This window comes from Capricornis sumatraensis, chromosome 15, assembly GCF_032405125.1.
Source record: "Capricornis sumatraensis isolate serow.1 chromosome 15, serow.2, whole genome shotgun sequence".
Taxonomy (NCBI): domain Eukaryota; kingdom Metazoa; phylum Chordata; class Mammalia; order Artiodactyla; family Bovidae; genus Capricornis; species Capricornis sumatraensis.
In genome coordinates this window covers 26,162,985-26,188,211 of record NC_091083.1, presented here as the reverse complement: position 1 = coordinate 26,188,211, position 25,227 = coordinate 26,162,985, and the positions used below count along the sequence as shown (strand labels likewise).

The following is a 25,227-nucleotide window of genomic DNA, read 5'->3' as shown; positions in this document are numbered from 1 at the left end:
CCAAAACCTTAGCCTAAATTATCTTACTTACTATACATAATTGCATTTGTTATACTAATATATTTCATGATGGAATATGTCAGATTAAATGATAACTGTCATAAATATTTCATTGAAAAACTTTTTTTGTTGAAATAACCATTCAAATCAGAGTTCATGATTATTGTAAAAATGTTTTGTTTTTTAACTTTCTGTACTTCGCTTTTAGATTACTGGTGAAACCGCAGTGGCATGATTTGCTTCCCTGCAAGCTGGGAATTTGGTTTTGCCTTACACTAAAAGCATTGCCTCATCTAATCCAGGTAAAAAAAAATCTACCTCTTTCGTATGATACTACTGCTTTGATTTTAATTATTCATGAAATAATTTATGCCTGCTATCTGAAGGCTGAATATACAGTAGATGCTTCATAATGCTGATTGAATGAATAGTATTTTATAAGTATAAACCTGGTTTAGAATAGTTCTAAAATTTCTTTAGATATCTGTTGCTTTAACTATCTCTTAATGTTGCTTTTAGAACACCTTAGAATTCCAAGACACTAAAAAAGGAAAAAGCAATACTACCTTTAGGACACAAAAAAGCAATAACAATTTAATCATTTGAGGCATATCCAGTAAAAACAGAACTCAGATACCTTGTCACCATTATTTTAAAAGCATTTAAGTAAATAGTGTGGCAAAAAATACTTTGTGTAAGTATTTGTATAATTAAGCAGAAGTCTACATAGGTTACCATTTTGTTTGCAGCTTTAAGAGGAGTACAGATATTTAGTCTTAATACTGTAATCGAAGTTTCTGTTGCTAGTCAGTCTTGCTCAAATGATAGAATGTACACACCATATTTAAATGGCAATTTCTCTTTTTTTAATATTTAGCATAACAACACATTTCATTAGATTATCGTTTTGCTAATTTTAATTATTGCGTCTGGTTAGAAAATTTCCAACACATAAACAGAATATTTGAAAGAATATATAATGGTTTGGTGTACAAATTTTGAAATTCTTTGAAGTTGTAATTTTGGAGGAAATGTTTTCATTTCAGAAAACACAAAGAGCAAGAGCGAGAGATTTCTGTTTAACTCTACTTACTTTTTTTCATATAGTGGCTGTTTTTCCTTATTGTTTAAGGAAGTGAGTGACTCTGCCGTCTATATTTTATTCTTTTCCTCTAATGATGGAAATTATATTTGAAGGGAAAATTAACTAAAAGTTATTAGTGTTTCTTCCTAACTTTTGAGAAATTATTTACCAGTTCTTTGTCAAAATAGTTTATCTTAATAGTTATTGCATACAGAATCATTTGTTTACATTTAATAGAGACAATTGAAGTATTTTGGTAACTTAAAAGTTTTTTTTAAGTTGTTTAGCGTATTGTTTATTTGGATAAAAATCCACAATCCTTGTATCCTGTATATGTAAGACTTAGTAAGAGAGGGAAAATGTGTTTATCTTACTGGTATACTTGTGAGAAGATGTGATGGAAAAATATTTCACCACATGATTTCTTATATTTTTAAGAGAATGGTTATTCTTTGCTAGCTTTAGAATCTGTGTAATAGGCAAATCAGAGTACAGATCAATTTAATCAAGAGGCAGCATAAATATCACATAAAGTGTCAGTCTGAAACACTTTGTTTTTTTCTTTTTTTTTCGTTCATTTTTAAAAAAACTTTTGTTGGAGTATAGTTGCTTTATAATGTTGTATTAGTTTCTACTGTACAGCAAAGTAAATCAGCTATATGTATACATATACTGCCCCCCACTCCACTTTTTTGGATTTTCTTCCCATTTAGGTCACCACACAGCACTGAGAAGAGTTCTCTGCTACACAGTCGGTTCTCTTTAGTTATCTATTTTATACATAGTAGTGTATATATGTCAGTCTCCCAAGTCATCCCACTTACTTTGTAATTTTAATCTAAGTCATTTGAAACGAAGTTTATTTGGTAAAATTAACATATTTCTTGGTTAGCATGCAGAGTAATTTGCAAAAACAATCAATATATTAAAATGACTTAGATTTACAAGTTATTGTTTTGCCTCATTGCAAATCTGTAGAAAACTTGTAAAAATAAGGAATTTTGTAAAAACATTTTAGCCTCTTCAGAAACCGTCTAAAACTGTTGAATCAGTTGGAAGTTTAATGTCTTTCTCATGTTCACTACCAAAACAATATAGTTGATTCTCATCCAAATTGTAATAGTGAAAGTATTTCAGATCCATAAACATACAGCTTATACTTTCACAAACATCAGCAAAGCAATACTGAATAGTTGCTATTAGGATTAGATTTTGTCTGCTTTTTTCTTTTCTTGTAATCTTCTTTGACCTTTGTATTAATTTATCATTCATAGAATTGTGTAAAATGAATACATATGCCTTATCAACAACACTGAAGTTTTTATGTGACACTTGTATGAGATCTTCTTAAATAAAGTACTTATGAAATTTATAGGAAGCCCTTTTTACCTGAAGCAGTCTGGATTGGTAACTAACACAGTGGTGGTAAGAGTCCTACTAGAGCCCTCACTATTTAAAAAAATGATACCCATGACCTTCAGTGTTTTCTTCACTACTCTTTGTGGTACAGGGCCATTGTTTTATTTTTAAGTAGGAATCCTTTTTCTTGCATAAACCATCCCTATCATGTTGATTGAGAGGTTCAAAGACTTCCAGTGAATGGCTTTCATACTTGCAGAACCTGTACCCAAATTTTGTTGTCATATCAACAGCTCTTTGTTTTTAACCTTTTTCTTCCCATGCTTCCTCTAAATATCCATTCTTTATTACAGTTCACATGCATGTATGGTTGGTTATCCAGTAGGATTAGTTTAGCAGGTTCAGTAAAAATTTATTAAACACAGTATCAGAACAAGGCACTTTAAAAGCCCTTACAGTCAGAGTTTATATCACATAAATTAAAATAATTGGGACACAATATGATATATAAGCTTCATATCTGTAGTATAAACAATGACTTCTATAGATGTTCTGAGAAGTAAGATTATCTCTATTTAAGATAACCAAGGAAAATTTGAGCCAGGTCTTGAAAGATGAATAGACCATTTGACAGTGAAGTGTCCACTCTGTGTACTAGTTGTGTACAAAAATAATTTCATAGATACAGTAACTCCCGTATAAATGCACATGTTGAGACTGAAAAAACCTGAGGAAAAATTGTACAACTGCTCTTTTTTAAAAAAAGAAAATACCACATAGCCCATTACTGTCATCCAAGACTATATCCCAAGTTAGCAGACTCTGAATATAGCCATTTAGGAGTTTAATAGAGAAATCTGAAAAATCTATTAAAGGACATTGAGACAGAAAAGTGTTTCTGTCACACAGGTCTGTCAAAGATTTGTATACATTGTTAGGAACAGGAAAGTTAAAGTGCATAGTGGGCAGACGATACTCAAAATGGTTCTGTGATCAAGCAGGGTAGAGGTGAAAGTATTTCTTTGATAGTTCCCCTTGCATTTTGAGAAGGTTTAGTACCTTTAGTACTGGGTTTTATTCCTTTCCTTTGCTCTGAAGAAAATATTGGAAAAACTGTAAAATGTAGTGGATTAGAAGAATGAGACCAGTAACTGAAAACGATTATACGTGACACATATGAGATATCTGATGTTAAATTAGTATCAAACATTTCCTAGATTGGAAAATCTTGAAAGAAAAGACATATGGATATTACTATATTTAGCAAAATGTGTATCCCCGTATCATTCATGTACCCATATAGGCAGAAGTAAAAAGTCAAATGGGAAACCAAAGAAAAAGAATATGGAGAGTGTTTGTAAATTGACGTGTCCATAGAGATTGGAGAGAACATTACATTAAAGAGTAAAATGCATGACTGCAGAGAAACTTCGGAAACTTGAGAAGAATGTGTTTATACAGCGAAAAAGGCAGATGGAGTAATCAACAGAAGACATGCAATGTGAATTAGAATGTAACAAGGAACTTGGTGTGTATCAGGAGAGGCATAGTGTGCTTTCAGGCTAGAATTTAATTTTAACATTAAAAGTATAGCCCTAGTGACCCTCCGTATCTTCCCAGTCTGTGTTGTCACAGAACAGAAGGGACCACACAATCTCTTGGAATCTGACTAAACCAGTCTTCCGTGTGGACTGTATTCAGCCTGTAACCCCAAGAAAATTTTCTAACCTTCAGAATGCCCTTAGATGTTTTTTATTTGATCATAGATATTCTGAAACATATTCATAGCAATGTGAGTAGCAAAAACTGATGAAATATAACCAGTGCTGTGCGCATATTTTCAGTTTAACTGGCTGTTTGTGTTGGAGCTTCATTTATTTTAGGCCCATTAAAAATTTAGATTTGCTAACACCACCGATTTCTCATACAAATCAGTAAGTACCAAGTATCCCAAGTAATTACAAATTACCAGTCTAAATCATAGTTCGTAGTTCTCTACCTTTTCTGAGGTGGAACGATCTTAAGTATTCAGAATTTATTTGCTCGCTTGTTTGTTTGATGTTTCTAGGAATTCACCATTTAAATTGCTCTCTACCTGCTATGTTACATTTCTCAGTAACATAATCTATAAAACATGCAACTCCTTTAGGAGTTCATTGCCTAAAATTGTTCATTTTTCTCATTGTTAGGTCCTGGTCCCCCGTCTTTTCTCACTACCAAGTTGATCTTATATGAACACAGACTAGAAGTTATTGTAGAAAATTCCCAGTGTGCATATGTCCACCCCATCAGGATTTATGGGCTTCTGAGAAGCAGTGGCTGAGAAAACAGAAGAATCTTCTCTGTGGTGCTGTGACTTTTACCTTAAATTGAAAGTTGCCTGAGAGTAAAGGGAATACTGTACTTTATACAGCTGTTTATAAAGGGAGACCTCCTCCCTCCCAAGAAGCTTCTTCCATGGAAACAGCTCTGGACAAGCCCAGGGGTTGCCCTCTCTACAGTCATGGCCCTTCATTCTAACCCCTTTGCTTCTGCTTGCTGGGACAGAAACCAAATAAACAAAACATTCACAGCTAATTAGCAGGAGGAAAAGCTTCTAAAAGACTAGGAGGCATTTGCAGCAAGCTTAGTTGCCTGCCCTTCTGCTCAAAGTTAAACACAGATTTTCCAAGGGATAAGGAAGCTTACTTTTTTAGTATTCTTAGAACTTTTTGAAAAATTTTGCAGACAAGCACACTTTACATAGAGAATACATAAACCAGTGAAAAAGTTAGGGAAAACTCATCTGAATTTTTATAAGACTGAAACTACTGCTACAGAAGGACAAAGGGATACAGGAGAATTGGAGAGACCTCACAACATAACAAAGATTCCATTCCTTCCACTCTCTGAAAAGAGGCCATAAGATGCAATTATTCAGAGGTCCAAAGACAGAATATAAAGTAGAGTTACATAGAAAAGATTTTCAAACCACAAAATGTTAGGTAGGATGTTAGACACACACAGCCTCATCCATATTTTATAGCTGAAAAAATACTTAAGACTCCGATTGGTGAGACCGTTTGCCCAAAGTGACACAATTAGTACATGGTAGAAATGAATCTTAAAGCAGAGGAAAATAAATTTAAAATATAAGAAATATAAAAGCAGAAGCTTTTAATTTTAATTAGATCCCATTCGTTTATTTTTGGTTTTATTTCCAGAATTCTGGGAGGTGAATCATAGAGGATCCTGCTGTGATTTATGTCGGAGAGTGTTTTGCCTATGTTCTCCTCTAGGAGTTTTATAGTTTCTGGTCTTACGTTTAGATGTTTAATCCATTTTGAGTTTATTTTTGTGTGTGGTGTTAGAAAGTGATCTACTTTCATTCTTTTACAAGTGGTTGACCAGTTTTCCCAGCACCACTTGTTAAAGAGATTGTCTTTACTCCATTGTATATTCTTGCCTCCTTTGTCAAAGATAAGGTGTCCATATGTGTGTGGATTTATCTCTGGGCTTTCTATTTTGTTCCATTGATCTATATTTCTGTCTTTGTGCCAGTACCATAAAAAAATATATATATATATAAAAGCTAAGAAAGGCTAAGTTTTTTCTGCTGCTGGATAGTTAGCTTGTAACTAGTCTCATGGTCTGCTAGTAAGCTATCTGATCTTACAGTCTCTGTACGGATATTGAGGCAGATTGTAATTTTTATAAAACTTCTAGAGGATTCTTGCATTGAGTTGGGGCTGAATAGATGGCTTCTGTGGTCTCTTCTGTCTGTTAGCCCAAATGGAAAAGTCACTGTGGGCCTTCTGTCTCTTAGAATATACTGACCGAGGCACAGAAAAACAGAGCTTCTTGTTTTCTGTTTTATTTTTATTACTCTTGTGAATTTAGTATTATTATAGTTCTGGACAAAGAGAAACTGATTCTTATTCAAAGTATGAAATTTAGAAGTTTTCTTATACTCTTCACTGTAATTTTATATATTGTATGCAATTACATATTACATGTAACTCTTGAGATTATGTGCATGCTAAGTCACTTCAGAGTTGGACATGACTCTGCGACCCCATGGACTCTAGCCCACCAGTCTCCTCTGTCCATGGGATTCTCCAGGCAAGAATACTGGAGTGGGTTGCCAGTCCCTTCTCAGGGGATCTTCCCGACCCAGGGATTGAACCTGGGTCTGCCACATTGCAGGCAAACTGTTTACTGTCTGAGCCACCAGGGAAGTAATTTTCTACATTGTACATAATTACACATTACATGTAATTCTGAGATTATAGTATCAGTCAGTTGGAGAACAAAATTTAATAATAGAGTAGTTGAATTTGTGGGCAGATTTTCAAAACTGCACTTAAACAATATTCCGCTGTGTTGAAGGTTATATGTAAGCTTCAAACAAGAGATACGTGCTGTCACACAGTCAAAGAGCGATGGAGTGTCCTCCATCCTTCTTGCACCTACCTCTCTTCAGAGTTCTTCCTGGAGGGGGAAATGGCACCCCACTCCAGTATCCTTGCCTGGAAAATCCCGTGGACAGAGGCGCCTGGTGGGCTGCAGTCCACGGGGTTGTGAAGAGCCACACACAACTGAGTGCCTGAGCAGGGCTCTTCCACAGGGGCACTGTTTTCCTGCTCGTGCCACTCTGAATTTAACCTGCTTCTTTCCTAAGATTTTTTTTTTTTTGGATGGTTGAATATTTTAAAGTTTATGTGGAGAAGGAAAAGTAAACTGAAACATGACGAGCAATGCCAGTTCAGCGTGGTATTTTTATCATTATTGAAATGTTAAAAAGAAAGGTTTGTAATAAGGGATCTCTTCCATCTCATAGCTAGCTAACCTTGGGAATACTATATCTTCACAGTTTAGCTAAATTACCATCATTATGGAGCCTTTCCTGACCAGGCCAACTGAAAATTTCCCATTGTATATTCTCTGTACTAATTCTGTAGCACTTGCTATTTATATCAACCAGGATAGACTATGGTAAGGTGCAGATTATCTTAAAATTCCAGTGACTTGAACTTTGTTTCCAGTGTCTTCCACTTACGTATCCGTAAGGAGACATGCTGCTCTAACTTGCCACTTAGGGACTCAGAATAATGATATCTTCGCCATCTTTTGGCTGAATGCATCTAGGGCCTCTGGCCTCCTTGCTCTCTATGGCAGGAGTGAGAACTGGAGGTTTGCACAGCCTTTTTTGGTATTTGGTTTGAAGTGATGCATATTTCTAACCATAGCCTGCCCAGAACTAGCCCCATAATCCCATGTAATCTCAAGAGAATAAGGAAATGTGGGGAAACAAATAGAACGTTGTGTGAGCACTACTCTCTCTTTCCATATTGGGTTGGCCATAAAGGACTTTTGCTTTTTAAGTAAAAAGACACATCTTTCATTTTCACTAAGAACTAACCAGTGTGTTCCACTACATTCTGCCATTTTTTCAGGCAACTTCATGATTCCATCTTCTCAAAACTTCTTATCTTTTTGAGCAAAAAGCTGTTTCAGGTGCCTTTTCGAGTCTTCCAGGGAATATAAATTTTTTCCCTTAAGTGAATTTTTAAAGATCAAAATAAATGGATATCTGAAGGTACAATGTCTGGTGAAAACAGCAGATGAATCAGAACTTCCTAGCTATGCTGTAAAAGTTTTTTCCTGTTATTCAAAGAAACATGTAGCCTTCTGGTATCCTGATGGAATATTATGCATTTTCTGTTGACTAATTCCAGACACTTTTTGTCCAGTGCTGCCTTCAGTTGGTCTAACTGAGTGCAGTACTTGTTGGGATTAATCATTTGGTTTTCTGGAAGGAGCTCGTAATAGAGGACTCCCTTCCAATCCCACCATATACACATTACTTTCTTTGGATGAAGACTGGAATTTGGTGTAGTTGGTGATGGTTCATCACTTATTACAGTCTCTTCTGTTCCAAATGATTGAACGGTATCTGCCTTTAATTGCCTGTCACAAGTTGTTTTAAAAATGAAATGTCTTTGTTACGTTTCAGTACAGAATCACATGCAGAAATATAGTCAAGGTTTTCTTTGCTTAACTTGTGTGGCTCCCAAACATCAAATCCATTAACATAGCCAAGCTAGTACAAATGATTTTCAGCACTTGATTTGGATATTTTGAGTAGATCGGCTGTGTCCTGCGTGGTACAGTATTGATGTTCTCAATTAATGTCTTGATGTGATCACTGTCAACTTCAACTGGTCCACCTGACTGTGGAGCATCATCCTGTAAGAAATCTCCGGCATGAAACTTCACAAACCATTTCTGACATATTCGATCAGTCACAGCACCTTCTCCATTCATTGTACAAATCTTTTTTTTTTGCATTTCAGTTGCATTTTTACCTCTCTTGAAATAATAAACCCTAATATGCAAAAAATGTTGCTTTTCTCCTTCCATCTTCAATACTAAAATGACTACACAAAAATTCACCAATTTGATGTTTTTTTTAATTAATGCAGAGTGATATGACAGCTGTCACAATACAATCTAACGATTGTTTCGAATAAAGGCAACTAAGTGCTATTAGAGCTGTCTTATGGGAAAAAAAAACTGAACAATCTTTCTGAGGGTGCAGAGAATGTTAAAGGACTGTAAATTCTTAACCTGAACCTCTGTTGAAATTTAAAGTATATATGGGCATGGGAGGTTGAGTAAGTCAGGTGTATGACATCTGTGCCCTTCGAAGACCCCAGGAGAAAGCTTTAATTTGGATAGGCATGGCTGAAAAAAGAGAATCCCATTCTGTGGTTTAAGTGTTGATGCATTTCCATTTGAATTGTGGTAGACCAAGGATTGAGTTTATTCCTTCACTTCCTGCAGAAACAAAACCCTGTCAGAAGGGTCTATAATTTATCTGCTCTAGGAATCACAAAGTCTGGGAATGCTATCCTAGAGTTATCCTTGATATCTCTCCTTTTCTTATTCCATACCAGTCAGTCATCAAGCTCTTTCATTTCTTTCTTTACAAATTTCTCACATCTTTCAATCTAGTTCAGTTCAAAAACACTTATTTATTGAGTGCCTTCTGGATTCTAGATACTATGCTCTGAGCATGCAAGTTCCCTTGTCTCAAATTTCTCATTTTCTAGGAGAGAATACTGCAATACAAGCAACCATAGAGATAAGTTTAAATACAGAAGCAGTATACAGGAAAGGATTAGTGTTCCAGGGAAGATCAGAAAGATTTGCACAAGAGGAGTGATGCTTGAATAGGGTTTTCAAGGATGAATAGGAGTTCTTAAGAAAAAAGATAGGGGAGCAAAATACTCTAGTTAGAAGGCAAAGCATATAGAAAGACATAGACGCATAGCACAGTGTAGCTTGGCAGCTTGAAGGACTGTTATAGAATAGAAGAAGTTTGAGTCAAGAGGTGTTGAAAAATGATCTGGTTTTGCTTTTTTCACTGTTAGGAGCTTCATATGCTGGGAACACCAACTTGTTTATTTCCATGTCTGTGATTATTGAAGGCATAGTCTTTTATTTGGTACTCTGCCAAAGTCTCACCTATCATAAATGCCCCTCCTAGAGACTTTAGCTGTTGTGTCTTGACACCTAAGTATTTGCAGACAGTATGTGTTCTCAATCCTCAGCTCTCAATGGAGTGACGTCTTTCACTTGTATCCACGTGGCCATAGATGTTTCATAATCAGACTTGCATATAGTGATTTTGAAAATCTTTTGGAGTTGGACTAATATGAAAATACTGTTTGTACTTTGTCACAATAATATAATTTACTGTACTATCAAATAATTCAGTTCAGCAAGTGTTTTTTTCTGATTTCTGTCCACACACAATATTGAGAAAATATGCAATAGAAAAAAAACAGGAAGAGAATACCTCCCTTACATTTCTGAGAGAAAAGGCCTTACTTAAACATATTTAATACACTCATATAATTTCTGGCTTTCATTAGTTCTCTGAGAGAGACAAATCATAGAGAACTGCTTATTCTATTTCTCCTCTTCATCATTAAATTTGAAAACATAAACACAGAGGAAAACTACTTATTAAATGAATATGCTGCTTTAAATTGAAGTTATGTGGAAAATACCATCAAAGGAAACTGACTTTTATGTTAATTTATTTGTAACTTCTTTTTTCAGGATGCTGGGCAGTTTTATGCTAAATATAAAGAAACAAGATTGAAGGAAAAGGAAGATGAATTGACAAGAGCTGAACTTGAAACCCTTCAAAGTGAGTTTTAAACATTGTCTTACTATATTAGCTATATTATATAAAACTGATTATTTAAATTTGGATTTTTCCTTAAATTCAGTAATAATTAAGTTTTCTGTGCTTTCTGCTACTCTCTAGACTTACTTGCGCTTAATGTGCTACATGTGCAAAATACTATATTAGTAATTTCTGAACCACCCACAACTCAGTATCAGAAGGAGGAATAAAATTATCATGGAGTCATATAGTTCCTTTCTTCTTTATGTTTGTGTGCTTAGTTGCTCAGTTGTGTCTGACTTTCTGTGACCCCATGGATCATAGCCCACCAGGTTCCTCGTTCATGGGATTTTCCAGGCAAGCATACTGGAATAGGTAGCCGTTCCCTTCTCCAGGGGATCTTCCTGACCTGGAGACTGAACCTGGGTCTCCTGCATTGCAGGCATACTCTTCACTGTCTGAGCCACCAGGAAAGCCCCCTTTAATCTGGGAGGCATCTAAAACCTAGAAAGTCCTTAAACACTCCAGTGCTGCAGTTGTCATTAATATTTAGTGCGGATCACCAACTTGCTGTAAGCCTGAAAATGTCAATGATTTTTGTTTTGAAAGTCTTTGTTTCATTTGTATTATTGTTATATAACATGAAAAACCTTGACTAAAGTATCAGTATGTTGATGACTTCCACCAAACACTAGAGACAGTTCTTGCTGATTTTAGGAAGAGTTGAACATACTGTTAAAGAAGGCATTTTCCCAGCTCTGGTCATTCTAATTTTCTATATCTGCATCCTTCCCACACATTCTTCCTTTTATAATGTTTTATTTTTTTAACATGGTTTTATTTTTATCCAGAGCATTTAATACTACTCAACATTAATTTCGGAGAAGGCAATGGCACCCCACTCCAGTACTCTTGCCTGGAAAATCCCATGGATGGAGGAGCCTGGTAGGCTGCAGTCCATGGGGTCGCGAAGAGTCAGACACGACTGAGTGACTTCACTTTCACTTTTCACTTTTCATGCATTGGAGAAGGAAATGGCAACCCACTCCAGTGTTCTTGCCTGGAGAATCCCAGGGACGGTGGAGCCTGGTGCGCTGCCGTCTGTGGAGTCGCACAGAATTGGACACGACTAAAGTGACTTAGCAGCAGCAACATTAATTTATAAATTAATTTTGTTTACCATCTGGTCCTCCCAGTGGAAAGTAAGCTTCATGAGAGTAAGGATTTTGTCTATTTTCTTCAATGTTATGACTATCTAAGGACCTTAAAGAATCTCTGGCACACAGTAGGTGCTTAATAGGTAACTGTTTATTGAATTCATGGAGGGGAAGTCTTCTTTTTTATTTTTAATTTCAATATGAGTGTTCTTGGTTCAAACTTCATTCCCCTCCACCTATCTAGATTCCTAGAGAAGTGATATGGACTAATGTGGGCACAGAAAACTGTACACTCTTAATATTCAGTCACTTCACACCTACAAATGTATATAAATACGCAGCATGTGAGATTTACAGAATCACTTGCATGCCTTAGCTGTTCGTGCAGCCCGCAGAAGTCATTTAGCCAAATGAAGCTGGAAAAGAGCAACTGTGTTATTAGTATTCCCATGCAGTTCACACTTTCAATATATAGAAAAATAGCTATGGCAATTACCCTTCATAAAGTGAAAGTCTAGCTTTCTGCCTTTACCTAAACACCAACCATAGTTTGAGAATAAAGGGGAATTATGTCTCCAAAACCAGCGTCCATTGCCATTACCTAAATGTGTGACTTTGAGGATTTTATTTTCGTTTCCTTATCTGTCAAAAAACCATGTGGGAATAGATGATCCCAGTATTAGTTTTTATTGTTGCTGTAACAAATGGCCACAGATTTAGTGGCTTAAATACAACTGCATTATCACACAGTTATGTGGGTCAGAAGTCAGACATGAGTCTCACTGGGCTAAACTCAAGGTTATCACTCAAGGCTGATTCCTTTTCCAGCTTCTCGAGGCCCCCATATTCCTTGGATCATGCCCCCCGTTCCTCTTCTTTCAGAGCTAGTAGTGTTGCATCTCTGATTATTCTTTAGTCACATTTCTGTCTGATCGTAACGGGGAAAAGTTCTCTGCTTTTAAGGACTTATGATTAGACTCGACCAACTTGGATAATTCAGGATAGTCTCTCCTGTCTTAAGGTGCTCAAGTTTAATCCCATCTGCAAAGTCTCTTTTGCCATGTAAGGTAAAATATTCTCAGGAGGGGAATAAAATAAAATAAAATATTTTATTACATAAAATAATCTGATGCCCAAAATATTGGGCATCAGAACACAGTCATGTTTAGGGGACCATTTTTACCCTCTATAACCTTCTGGTATCTGGGTAGCTTTAGAACAGGGACTTTCTTTATCATCTTTGTGTCTGCAGCATTTAATATAGCATCCTGGCACATAGTAAAAGTTTAATAAATGGATGAATGACTAAATAGATGAATTAATATAACCACAAATATTAATGAGTTAATATTAACGAAGCAGAAAACAAACTTACGGTTACCAAGGGAGAGGGGGAGAGTTAATTAGGAGACTAGGATTGACATATACACAGTACTATATATAAAATATAGATAACTAATAAGGACCTACTGTATGGCACAGGGAACTCTTCTCAACACTCTGTAATAGGAAAAAAGTCTGTAAGAATGGGTATATGTATATATGTATAACTGATTCACCTTGCTATACAGCAGAAGCTAACACAACCTTTTAAATCAACTATACTCCAATAACGGAGAAGGCAATGGCACCCCACTCCAGTACTCTTGCCTGGAAAATCCCATGGATGGAGGAGCTTGGTAGGCTGCAGTCCATGGGGTCGCGGAGAGTTGGACATGATTGAGCAACTTCACTTTCACTTTTCACTTTCATGCATTGGAGAAGGAAATGGCAACCCACTCCAGTGTTCTTGCCTGGAGAAACCCAGGGATGGGGGAGCCTGGTGGGGTGCAGTCTTTGGGGTCACACAGAGTCGGACACGACTGAAGCAACTTAGCAGCAGCAGCAGCGTACTCCAATAAAAATTTTTTAAAAAGTTTCAACAAATACAGTATAATATTCAGGTAAACTGTATAACTGTTTAAAGCAGACTCTGTTTAAGAGGGGGAGATTTAGGATGCTAGAGGATTACATATTAAGATTGACTGATGCATGTTTTGAAGAGTAAGGGTGGACAAATGATTATTTCTGCTATATTAATATATCCAGAGATGCAAGCTGGATTTACAAAAGGTAGAGGAATCAGAGACCAAATTGCCAACATCCATTGGATCATAGAAAAAGCAAGAAAATTGCCCCCCAAAATTTACTTCTGCTTTATTTGATATGTCAAAGCCTTTGACTGTGTGGATCACAACAAACTGTGGAAAATTCTTAAAAGAAATGGAAATACCAGACCACCATATCTGTCTCCGAAGAAACCTGCATGCAGGACGAGGCAGCAGTTAAGAACCGGACATAGAACAATGGGCTGGTTCAAAATTGGGAAAGGAGTGCGTCAAGGCTGTATATTGTCACCCTGCTCATTTAACTTACATGCAGAGTACATCATGCAAAGTGCCGGGCTGAATGAAACACAAGCTGAAATTAAGATTGCCAGGAGAAATATCAGCAACCTCAGATATGTATATGATACCACTTTAATAGCAGAAAATGAAGAGGAACTAGAGAGCCTCTTAATGAAAGAGGAGAATGAAAAAGCTGGCTTAAAACTCAACATTCAAAAAGTTAAGATCATAGCTTCTGGTCCCATTACTTCATGGCAAATATATGGGGGAAAAGTGGAAATAGGGACAGTCTTTATTTTCTTGGGCTCCAAAATCACTGTGGATGGTGACTGCAACCACAAAATTAAAAGACGTTCCTCCTTGGAAGAAAAGCTATGACAAACCCAGAGAGCATATTAAGAGGCAGAGATATCACTTTACCAGTAAAGGTCCATATAGTGAAAGCTATGGTTCATATAGTAGTCATGTGCCGTTGTGGGAGTTGGACTATAAAGAAGACTGAGTGCTGAAGAATTGATGCTTTTGAACTGTGGTGCTGGAGAAGACTCTTGAGAGTCCCTTGGACAGAAAGGAGATCAAACCATTCAATCCTAAAGAAAATCAGTCATGAATATTCATTGGAAGGACTGATGCTGAGCTGAAGCTCCAGTACTTTGCCACGTGATGCAAAGAGCCGCCTCATTGGAAAAGACCCTGATGCTGGGAAACACTGAAGGCAAGAGGAGAAGGGGTAGCAGAGGATGAGATGGTTGGATGGCATCCCTGACCCAATGGACATGTGTCTGAGCAAACTCCAGGAAATCGTGAAGGACAGGGAAAACTGGTGTGCTGCAGTCCATGGGGTGGCAAAGAGCTGGACATGACTTAGTGACTGAATAATAAAACCAAAGATTGAAACAGAAACTGGTACTACAGCAATTGTTGAAACAGTGTTAATTAAATAAATCCATGAATAAATGAAACTTTAAATGTAACTTTTATATAATTGTTATTTTTAAGTAAAATTGTTACATAAAATTTTTCTAAGCCTTTTCAGTTCAGTTCAGTCACTCAGTCCTGTCGGACTCTTTGCGACCCCATGAATCACAGCACGCCAGGCCTCCCTGTCCATCACCAACTCCTGGAGTTCACTCAAACTCATGTCCATCGAGTCGGTGATGCCATCCAGCCATCTCATTCTCTCTCGTCCCCTTCTCCTCCTGCCCCCAATCTCTCCCAGCATCAGGGTCCTTTCCAATGAGTCAACTCTTTGCATGAGGTGGCCAAATTATTGGAGTTTCAGCCTCAGCATCAGTCCTTCCAATGAACACCCAGGACTGATCTCCTTTAGGATGAACTGGTTGGATCTCCTTGCAGTCCAAGGGACTCTCAAGAGTCTTCTCCAATACCACAGTTCAAAAGCATCAATTCTTTGGCACTCAGCTTTCTTCACAGTCCAACTCTCACATCCATACATGCCTTTTAAGACTAGTCAAAAAGTGGAGGTGAAGGGAAGCCACATTTACAGGAAGAGAAGAATGTCAGATTAAACCAAAATTTAGCTGTGGAGGCAGTTTGAATACACTAATTTCCTTGCTTTCATAGTCATGTTTTCATGACTGTTTTTCTAGAATTGTTTAAAGACTTTTGTTCTCCCTAAGAATTTGCCAGCAGTTCTCATGCAGATTTAATAATGCTTTCCTTTTAAAATTTTTTAAATGAAATAAAGTTGATTTACAGTGTTTCAGGTATGCAGCAGAGTGATTCAGCTATATATATACTCTTTCAGATTCTTTTCCATTATAGGTTATTGGAAGGTATTTAATACAGTCCCTTGTGTCATATGGTAGGTTGTTGTTGGCTATCCACCTTCTATGTAATGTTATATATAATATGTTCATCTCAAAGACCAAATTTATCCCTCCTCTTTTTTCCCCTGTGTAACTGTAAGTTTGTTCTCTGTGAGTCTATTTCTGTTTTGTAAAAAAGTTCATTTGTATCATTTTTTAGATACCACATATAAGTGGTATCATAAGGCATTTGATTTAGGTCATACCTGAATGGTCTAGTGGTTTTCCCTACTTTCTTCAATTAAGTCTGAATTTGGCAAAAAGGAGCTCATGATCTGAGCCACAGTCAGCTCCTGGTCTTGTTTTTGCTGACTGTATAGAGCTTCTCCATCTTTGGCTGCAAAGAATATAATCAGTCTGATTTCGGTGTTGACCATCTGGTGATGTCCATGTATAGAGTCTTCTCTTGTGTTGTTGGAAGAGGGTGTTTGCTATGACCAGTGCATTCTCTTGGCAAAACTCTATTAGCCTTTGCCGTGCTTCATTCCGTATTCCAAGGCCAAATTTGCCTATTACTTTAGGTGTTTCTTGACTTCCTACTTTTACATTCCAGTCCCCTATAATGAAAAGGACATCTTTTTTGGGTGTTACTTCTAAAAGGTCTTGTAGGTCTTCATAGAACCATTCAACTTCAGCTTCTTCAGCATTACTGGTTGGGGCATAGACTTGGATTACTGTGATATGGAATGGTTTGCCTTGGAAACGAACAGAGATCATCCTGTCATTTTTGAGATTGCATCCAACTACTGCATTTTGGACTCTTTTGTTGACCATGAAGGCTACTCCAGTTTTTCTAAGGGATTCCTGCCTGCAATAGTAATGGTCGTCTGAGTTAAATTCACCCATTCCAGTCCATTTTAGTTCGCTGATTCCTAGAATGTCGATGTTCACTCTTGCCATCTCCTGTTTGACCACTTGCAATTTGCCTTGATTCATGGACCTGACATTCCAGGTTCCTATGCAATATTGCTCTTTACAGCATCAGACCTTGCTTCTATCACCAGTCACATCCACAACTGGGTATTGTTTTTGCTTTGGCAAAACAATATACCATTTTTTCTGGAGTTATTTCTCCACTGATCTCCAGTAGCATATTGAGCACCTACTGACCTGAGGAGTTCCTCTTTCAGTATCCTATCATTTTGCCTTTTCATACTGTTCATGGGGTTCTCAAGGCAAGAATACTGAAGTGATTTGCCATTCCCTTCTCCAGTGGACCACATTCTGTCAGACCTCTCCACCAGGACCCGCCATTGAGTATGGTTTCAGTGTGTCTGCCCTCTGATGCCCTCTTGGAACACCTACCGTCTGACTTGGGTTTCTCTTAGCTTGGACATGGGGTATCTCTTCACGGCTGCTCCAGCAAAGCGCAGCCTCTGCTCCCTACCTTGGATGAGGGGTATATCCTCACCACTGCTCCTCCTGACCTTGAACGTGGAGTAGCTCCTCTAGGCCCTCCTGCGCCCACGCATCTGGGGAGGGCTTACAAATAGCTGTGAAAAGAAGAGAAGCGAAAAGCAAAGGAGAAAAGGAAAGATATAAGCATCTGAATGCAGAGTTCCAAAGAATAGCAAGAAGAGATAAGAATGCCTTCCTCAGTGATCAATGCCAAGAAATAGAGGAAAACAACAAAATGGGAAAGACTAGAGATCTCTTCGGGAAAATTAGAGATACCAAGGGAACATTTCATGCAAAGATGGGCTTGATAAAGGAAAGATATAGTATGGACCTAACAGAAGCAGAAGATATTAAGAGGTGGCAGGAATACACAGAAGAACTATACAAAAAAGATCTTCACAAGCCAGATAATCACAATGGTATGATCACTCACCTAGAGCTAGACATCCTGCAATGTGAAGTCAAGTGGGCCTTAGAAAGCATCACTACGAACAAAGCTAGTGGAGGTGATGGAATTCCAGTTGAGCTGTTTCAAATCCTCAGAGATGATGCTGTGAAAGTGCTGCACTCAATATGCCAGCAAATTTGGAAAACTCAGCAGTGGCCACTGGACTGAACAAGATCAGTTTTTATTCCAATCCCAAAGAAAGGCAATGCTAAAGAATGCTCAAACTACCACACATTTGCACTCATCTCACATGCTAGTAAAGTAATGTTCAAAATTCTCCAAGCCAGGCTTCAGCAATACGTGAACCGTGAACTTCCTGATGTTCAAGCTGGTTTTAGAAAAGGCAGAGGAACCAGAGATCAAATGGCCAACATCTGCTGGATCATAGAAAAAGCAAGAGAGTTCCAGTAAAACATCTATTTCTGCTTTATTGACTATGCCAAAGCCTTTGACTGTGTGGATCACATTAAACCGTGGACAATTCTGAAAGAGATGGGAATACCAGACCACCTGACCTGCCTCTTGAGAAACCTGTATGCAGGTCAGGAAGCAACAGAACTGGACATGGAACAACAGACTGGTTCCAAATAGGAAAAGGAGTACGTCAAGGCTGTATATTGTCACCGTGCTTATTTAACTTATATGCAGAGTACATCATGAGAAACACTGGACTGGAAGAATCACAAGCTGGATTCAAGATTGCCGGGAGAAATATCAATAACCTCAGATATGCAGATGACACCACCCTTATGGCAGAAAGTGAAGAGGAGCTAAAAAGCCTCTTGATGGAAGTGAAAGAGGAGAGTAAAAAAGTTGGCTTAAAGCTCAACATTCAGAAAACGAATCATGGCATCTGGTCCCATCACTTCATGGGAAATAGATGGGGCAACAGTGGAAACAGTGTCAGACTTTATTTTCGGGGGCTCCAAAATCACTGCAGATGGTGACTGCAGCCATGAAATTAAAAGACACTTACTCCTTGGAAGAAAAGTTATGACCAACCTAGATAGCATATTCAAAAGCAGAGACATTACTTTGCCAACAAAGGTCTGTTTAGTCAAGGCTATGGTTTTTCCAGTGGTCATGTATGGATGTGAGAGTTGGACTGTGAGGAAAGCTGAGCGCCAAAGAATTGATGCTTTTGAACTGTGGTGTTAAGAAGACTCTTGAGAGTCCTTTGGACTGCAAGGAGATCCAACCAGTCCATTGTAAAGGAGATCAGCCCTGGGTGTTCTTTGGAAGGAATGATGCTAAAGCTGAAACTCCAGTACTCTGGCCACTTCATGTGAAGAGTTGACTCATTGGAAAATACTCTGATGGTGGGAGGGATTGGAGGCAGGAGGAAAGGGGACAACAGAGGATGAGATGGCTGGATGGCAATACTGACTCGATGGACGTGAGTTTGAGTGAACTCTGGGAGTTGGTGATGGACAGGGAGGCATGGCGTGCTGCAATTCATGGGGTCGCAAAGGGTTTGACATGACTGAGTGACTGAACTGAAGTGTGAGTGGTATCATATGATATTTATTATAGTAATTTGTTATTGTTTAATTGAAATATTATATAAGAAACATAATTTTAAAATAGGTGATTATCTGAAAATTCTCTTTATGCCAGCAAAAATGTGTGATGGTCTTCTGAAAAGTTTGAAAATTGCCCATGGCTGATTCATGTCAATGTATGGCAAAAACCACTACAATATTGTAAAGTAATTAGCCTCCAAATAAAATTAACTCATTTTTTAAAAAGTTTGAAAATTCATTACCAGGTTATGGTTTCTTCAAACTGAAAATGATGAAACTAAATGCCAGAAGCTTATTAAAAACAATACTCATCCTAAACTCTGAGTAATAAGACTTTTGTTGCTCATGTTTTTGTATCAGTTCAGTAGTAAATTTATTAATAGAAAAGTTGAAGATATCAACATTAACAAAGTTAAAGAACAGTCACATTGCTGTTAATAATGTCAAAAACTGTCATGTATTTTTAAATGTCGTCTCTCATGGTTACATGGAAAGAATCTTTTAATTAATTTTGTTAACTTCATTACAGTGTTCTACACTGTATACTTTAGAACTAATACATAAAGGCCCCAAATCCCCCAGTGTGCATTTCATTTGCCCCCATCCTTCTTAATTTTAAAGACCATCACTGGAATACTGAGTTCATAATAACATTTCCATCTGCCTAATTGAGTAAATGCATCTTATGCAGATTAGCAATAGCTGTTTTATGCTGCCTGTTTTTCATGACCTAATTGCTAATCTGCCCTCAAGTCTTCTGCTTTACTGCTGAGACTGTGTGTGCAGTGTCCTCTGAGGGCTACACCAGAGTTACATGGAGTGGGGTATGGTAGTCTTACTAAAATGGTGTTTTAGAGGGGGGAAGTCTGAAAAGGGTAATGAAAATAAATACGTATCTTTCTTTTAGGAAGTCTTTATGGGAAAAAATGTGATCTATTTGGAAATTTTTGAGCATTTTCTTTACTACAAGCTTATAATCAACTTTATGTTTTTGCTGTAAATAAATTGAATATGTATTGATATAAGGTTTTTTTCAGTGTTAATATTTTATACATTCTGAGTTTTCATCTAAGTTAATAGATGTGAGTTCTGAGTACTATAATGAAAACCCATATTGTGAATGGAAAAAAAATGAGTAATTCTATAAAGAAATTGATTGAAAGTTTAAAATTTAGACAAAGAGGGGATCAACAGTAGAAGGAAAACTCAATATTTCCCTTTTTTTCCCTCTGTACTTATATGAGTTAAGAACAAAAGCAAAATCAAGTAATCAAAATCCTTCTTTTCTAAGAAGTATTTTTTTTATCTGAAGAAACAATTGTTCCAGACATTATGTTTTCCTTCTGGCTTTGTGGTCCCCACCCCATACCCCAGTGATGGGCCCAAGTAGAGTTGTCAAGGGGACAGTAAGAACATGGTAGAATTTGCCTCTTTAGGGTGGCAAGACAGGAAAGCATTCACCTTCCCTAAGGTAATGGAAGACAAATTTCTATAGAAAACTCAGGCTCATGAGGAAAGAAGATGCTAGTGCTGATTTTTAAGTTGATTCAGGGACTGGGGAGAAGAGGACAAAGGGGACAGGGCAGATGTAATCCCAATGGGTTAGAGCATTTTTCCTTTGATGATATAGGATGCTCATGGATGGGCGATTCCTCTCTGAGATAACTTATGAAAAGGTAACATAACAAATCACTAACTCCAGTACATTTGGAAACATGACCAAATAAAAACTCTGTACCTTATATAATATTCTGTTTTATGTATATACCACATTTTGTTTATCCATTCATTTGTCATTAAACACTTGGGTTGCTTCCAATTTTTAGCTATTGTGAATAATTCTGGTGTGAACTTGGGTGAACAAATATCTCTTTGAGCCCCTGGTTTCACTTCTTTGTATCCAGAAGTGGAATTGCTGGATCATATGACAATTAAAAGACGCTTACTTCTTGGAAGAAAAGTTACGACCAACCTAGATAGCATATTCAAAAGCAGAGACATTTCTTTGCCGACTAAGGTCCGTCTAGTCAAGGCTATGGTTTTTCCTGTGGTCATGTATGGATGTGAGAATTGGACTGTGAAGAAGGCCGAGCGCCGAAGATTTGATGGTTTTGAACTGTGGTGTTGGAGAAGACTCTTGAGAGTCCCTTGGACTGCACGGAGATTCAACCAGTCCATTCTGCAGGAGATCAACCCTGGGATTTCTTCGGAAGGAATGATGCTGAAGCTGAAACTCCAGTACTTTGGCCACCTCATGTGAAGAGTTGACTCATTGGAAAAGACTCTGATGCTGGGAGGGATTGGGGGCAGGAGGAGAAGGGGACAACAAAGGATGAGATGGCTGGATAGCATCACGGGCTCAATGGACGTGAATCTGAGTGAACTCCGGGAGTTGGTGATGGACAGGGAGGCCTGGCGTGCTGCGATTCATGGGGTCACAAAGAGTCAAACACAACTGAGCAACTGAACTGAACTGGTGACAATTCTATCTTTACTTTTTTTAGGAGCTGCTGTACTATTTTCCATAGCACTGTACAATTTTACTTTCTTACCAACAGTGTACAAAGTTCCAGTTTCTCTGTATCCTTGCCAGTGGTTTTTATTTTCTGGTGTGTGTGTTTCTTGTAGCCATTTACTTTCTGGTTGGGGTGTGTGTGTGTGTTTCTTGTAGCCATCCTAATAAGTGTTTGGAAAAATGACTATTCAAGTCCTGTACCCAATTTTGAATCAGATTGTTTGTTGAGTTTTAGGAGTTTTCTGTATATTCAGTATATAATCCCTTATCAGATATATGATTTACAAATATTTTCTCTCATTATATGGGTTGCCTTTTTACTCTATTGATATCTTTTGATACACAAAATTTTAAAATTTTCATGAAGTCTAATTCTATTTTCTTTCATTGTTGTGCCTTCGGTGTCATATTAAAGAAATCAGAGTTTTAGATCTTACACTTAGGTCATTGATCCATTTTGAGTTATATTTTTATACCTTTAAATTAGCCTCATATGTCATTTAAGTTACTAATTTCCTTCTACAGTATCAGGGTTTTTTTTAAGTCACCATTTGAAAAGTTTGGATATACACAGGTACTGATGCAGTATAGGATAAAATATGGTACTCAATACCATGTAATTTCTAGATATGGTAACAACCTTTTAAAGTAGAACTGTTCCCATAATACTGTATTCTTAATACACTCTTTATTTTTTGGCCATTTTTTTCTATTAGGCTGCTTATCCTGTCAGGTGATATCTCTTTATGTATTCTATATATGCATATCTTCTGTTTGTACTCTGAATTGTAGATTATCTTTCCAAATCTGTTCTCTCTTGATTTGTTTATTCTGTCTTTTATCTTTGTAGCATCTGGGTTTTCGGTCTTCAGTTCAGTACAGTTCAGTCGCTCAGTTGTGTCCGACTCTTTGTGACCCCATGAATGGCAGCATGCCAGGCCTCCCTGTCCATCACCATCACCCGGAGTTCACTCAGACTCACGTCCATCGAGTCTGTGATGCCATCTAGCCATCTCATCCTGGGTCATCCCCTTCTCCTCCTGCCCCCAATCCCTCCCAGCATCAGAGTCTTTTCCAATGAGTCAACTCTTCACATGAGGTGGCCAAAGTACTGGAGCTTCAGCTTTAGCATCATTCCTTCCAAAGAAATCCCAGGGTTGATCTCCTTTAGAATGGACTGGTTGGATCTCCTTGCAGTCCAAAGGACTCTCAAGAGTCTTCTCCAACACCACAGTTCAAAAGCATCAATTCTTCGGTGCTCAGCCTTCTTCACAGTCCAACTCTCACATCCATACATGACCACAGGAAAAACCATAGCCTTGACTAGATGGACCTTAGTCGGCAAAGTAATGTCTCTGCTTTTGAATATGCTATCTAGGTTGGTCATAACTTTTCTTCCAAGGAGTAAGCGTCTTTTAATTTCATGGCTACAGTCACCATCTGCAGTGATTTTGGAGCCCCCCAAAATAAAGTCTGACACTGTTTCTACTGTTTCCCCATCTATTTCCCATGAAGTCATGGGACCAGATGCCATGATCTTCATTTTCTGAATGTTGAGCTTTAAGCCAACTTTTTTACTCTCCTCTTTCACTTTCATCAAGAGGGTTTTTAGCTCCTCTTCACTTTCTGCCATAAGGGTGGTGTCATCTGCATATTTGGTCTTAGTTAAGATTTATGCTTCCTTTAAATAGTATAGTTAGTTTTTAGGTTTCTTTTTCAATATTTTCATTGTTTTGGTTTTTAAATTTAAGTCTCTTATGCAACTGATTTATTTTTGGTATACATGGTAAGATTGTGTCCACTTTTCTTTCAAATGGATATTCATTTGTGCCAGCAACATTTATTAAATCCTTCTTCCACTGAACTGAAATATTTATGAATTCTCTAATCTGTTCTAGGAATTTGTCTCTTCATATGCCAACATCATATTAATTTTATTATGTTGGTATTATAGTGTATGTAAACACATACACATACACATACACAGGATGGGGAAGATGTGGTTCTCAGGATGGATGAGTTTGACAGTGACTAAGAGTAGACTTGCTTCTCAGTGTCAACGCTAATCAAAAAGGGACTTAATGAAGAGGCTAGTTGATAAACTGATAATCATCTATTGATAACTACCCTTGATGCTTCCAGATTATATTTTGCATTTGTAAAATATTGAAAAGACGGATGTATACCCTTACGAGCTAGTTTTCTGCCAAGTAATGTGTTGCTGCTGCTGCTAAGTCACTTTAGTCGTGTCCGACTCTGTGCGACCCCATAGACGGCAGCCCACCAGGCTCCCTCGCCCCTAGGATTCTCCAGGCAAGAACACTGGAGTGGGTTGCCATTTCCTTCTCCAATGCATGAAAGTGAAAAGTGAAAGTGAAGTCGCTCAGTCATGTCCGACTCTTAGTGACCCCATGGACTGCAGCCTACCAGGCTCCTCCATCCATGGGATTTTCCAGGCAAGAGTACTGGAGTGGTAGGGTATATATAATTTTCCTCACATCAACTTTGAGGTTAGATTTAACTCCCTTTTACAGAATGAAAATGGACACTTGTTCTAAGGGTTAAGTTACTTGCCCTGTAGTATGCAGCTCTTAGGTAGTAAAGGTAGGATTAAAATACTAATGCCCAGGCCCTTTGCACTATGGCTAAATGAAATGTTTCATGAACAATACTTTGAAAACTAAAGATACACACAAATTGATATGGGGATTATATAATAATCATCTGTCATCAACATCTATGAGTTTTATTTTAAAACAATGGCATGGATAATGCACAATAAAACTTAATGCTGATATAAGTAAAGCAATTGTATTTTTATGAAAGAGCAATATATATATTCTTTCAAGATAAGGTCTATGAATAAAATTTCAGTTCTTTTTATTATTTTTTTAATTGGTGTTTTAACCTTTTTTTTTAGAACAGAAGAAAGTTAAAATAAAAAAACCAAAACCTGAATTTCCTGTATATACGCCTTTAGAAAGTACATATATTCAATCTTATGATCATGGAACTTCTATAGAAGAAATTGAGGAGCAAATGGATGACTGGTTAGAAAACAGGAACAGAACACAGAAAAAACAGGTAAATTTAAAATATATATATATTTGTTTGTCTGTGTCAGGTCTTAGTTGCGGCTTGTGGGATCTTTAGCCGCGGCATGAGAACTCTTAGTCGTGGCATATGGGATCTAGTTCCTTGACCGTGGATCCAATCCAGGCCACCTGCTTTGGGAGCATGAAGTCTGAGCCACTGGATCACCAGGGAATTCCACAAACAGGTAAGTTTTTTGAATTTTGCTTTGAGTAAAACACATACTGAAAAGTACATAAAATATATTAATAGATA

General features: G+C 37.5%; 1 protein-coding gene across 1 annotated transcript in view; it reads left to right on the top strand.

Annotated features, from left to right (window-relative positions):
* DNAJC1 (DnaJ heat shock protein family (Hsp40) member C1) overlaps window positions 1–25,227 on the top strand; it is a 189,775-nt gene that overhangs the window by 77,504 nt on the left and 87,044 nt on the right. Inside the window, exons 6-8 of the mRNA XM_068987402.1 lie at window positions 209–302; window positions 10,553–10,643; window positions 24,800–24,963. Coding sequence (XP_068843503.1) covers window positions 209–302; window positions 10,553–10,643; window positions 24,800–24,963 — 349 coding nt within the window. The remainder of the gene's footprint in view (window positions 1–208; window positions 303–10,552; window positions 10,644–24,799; window positions 24,964–25,227) is intronic.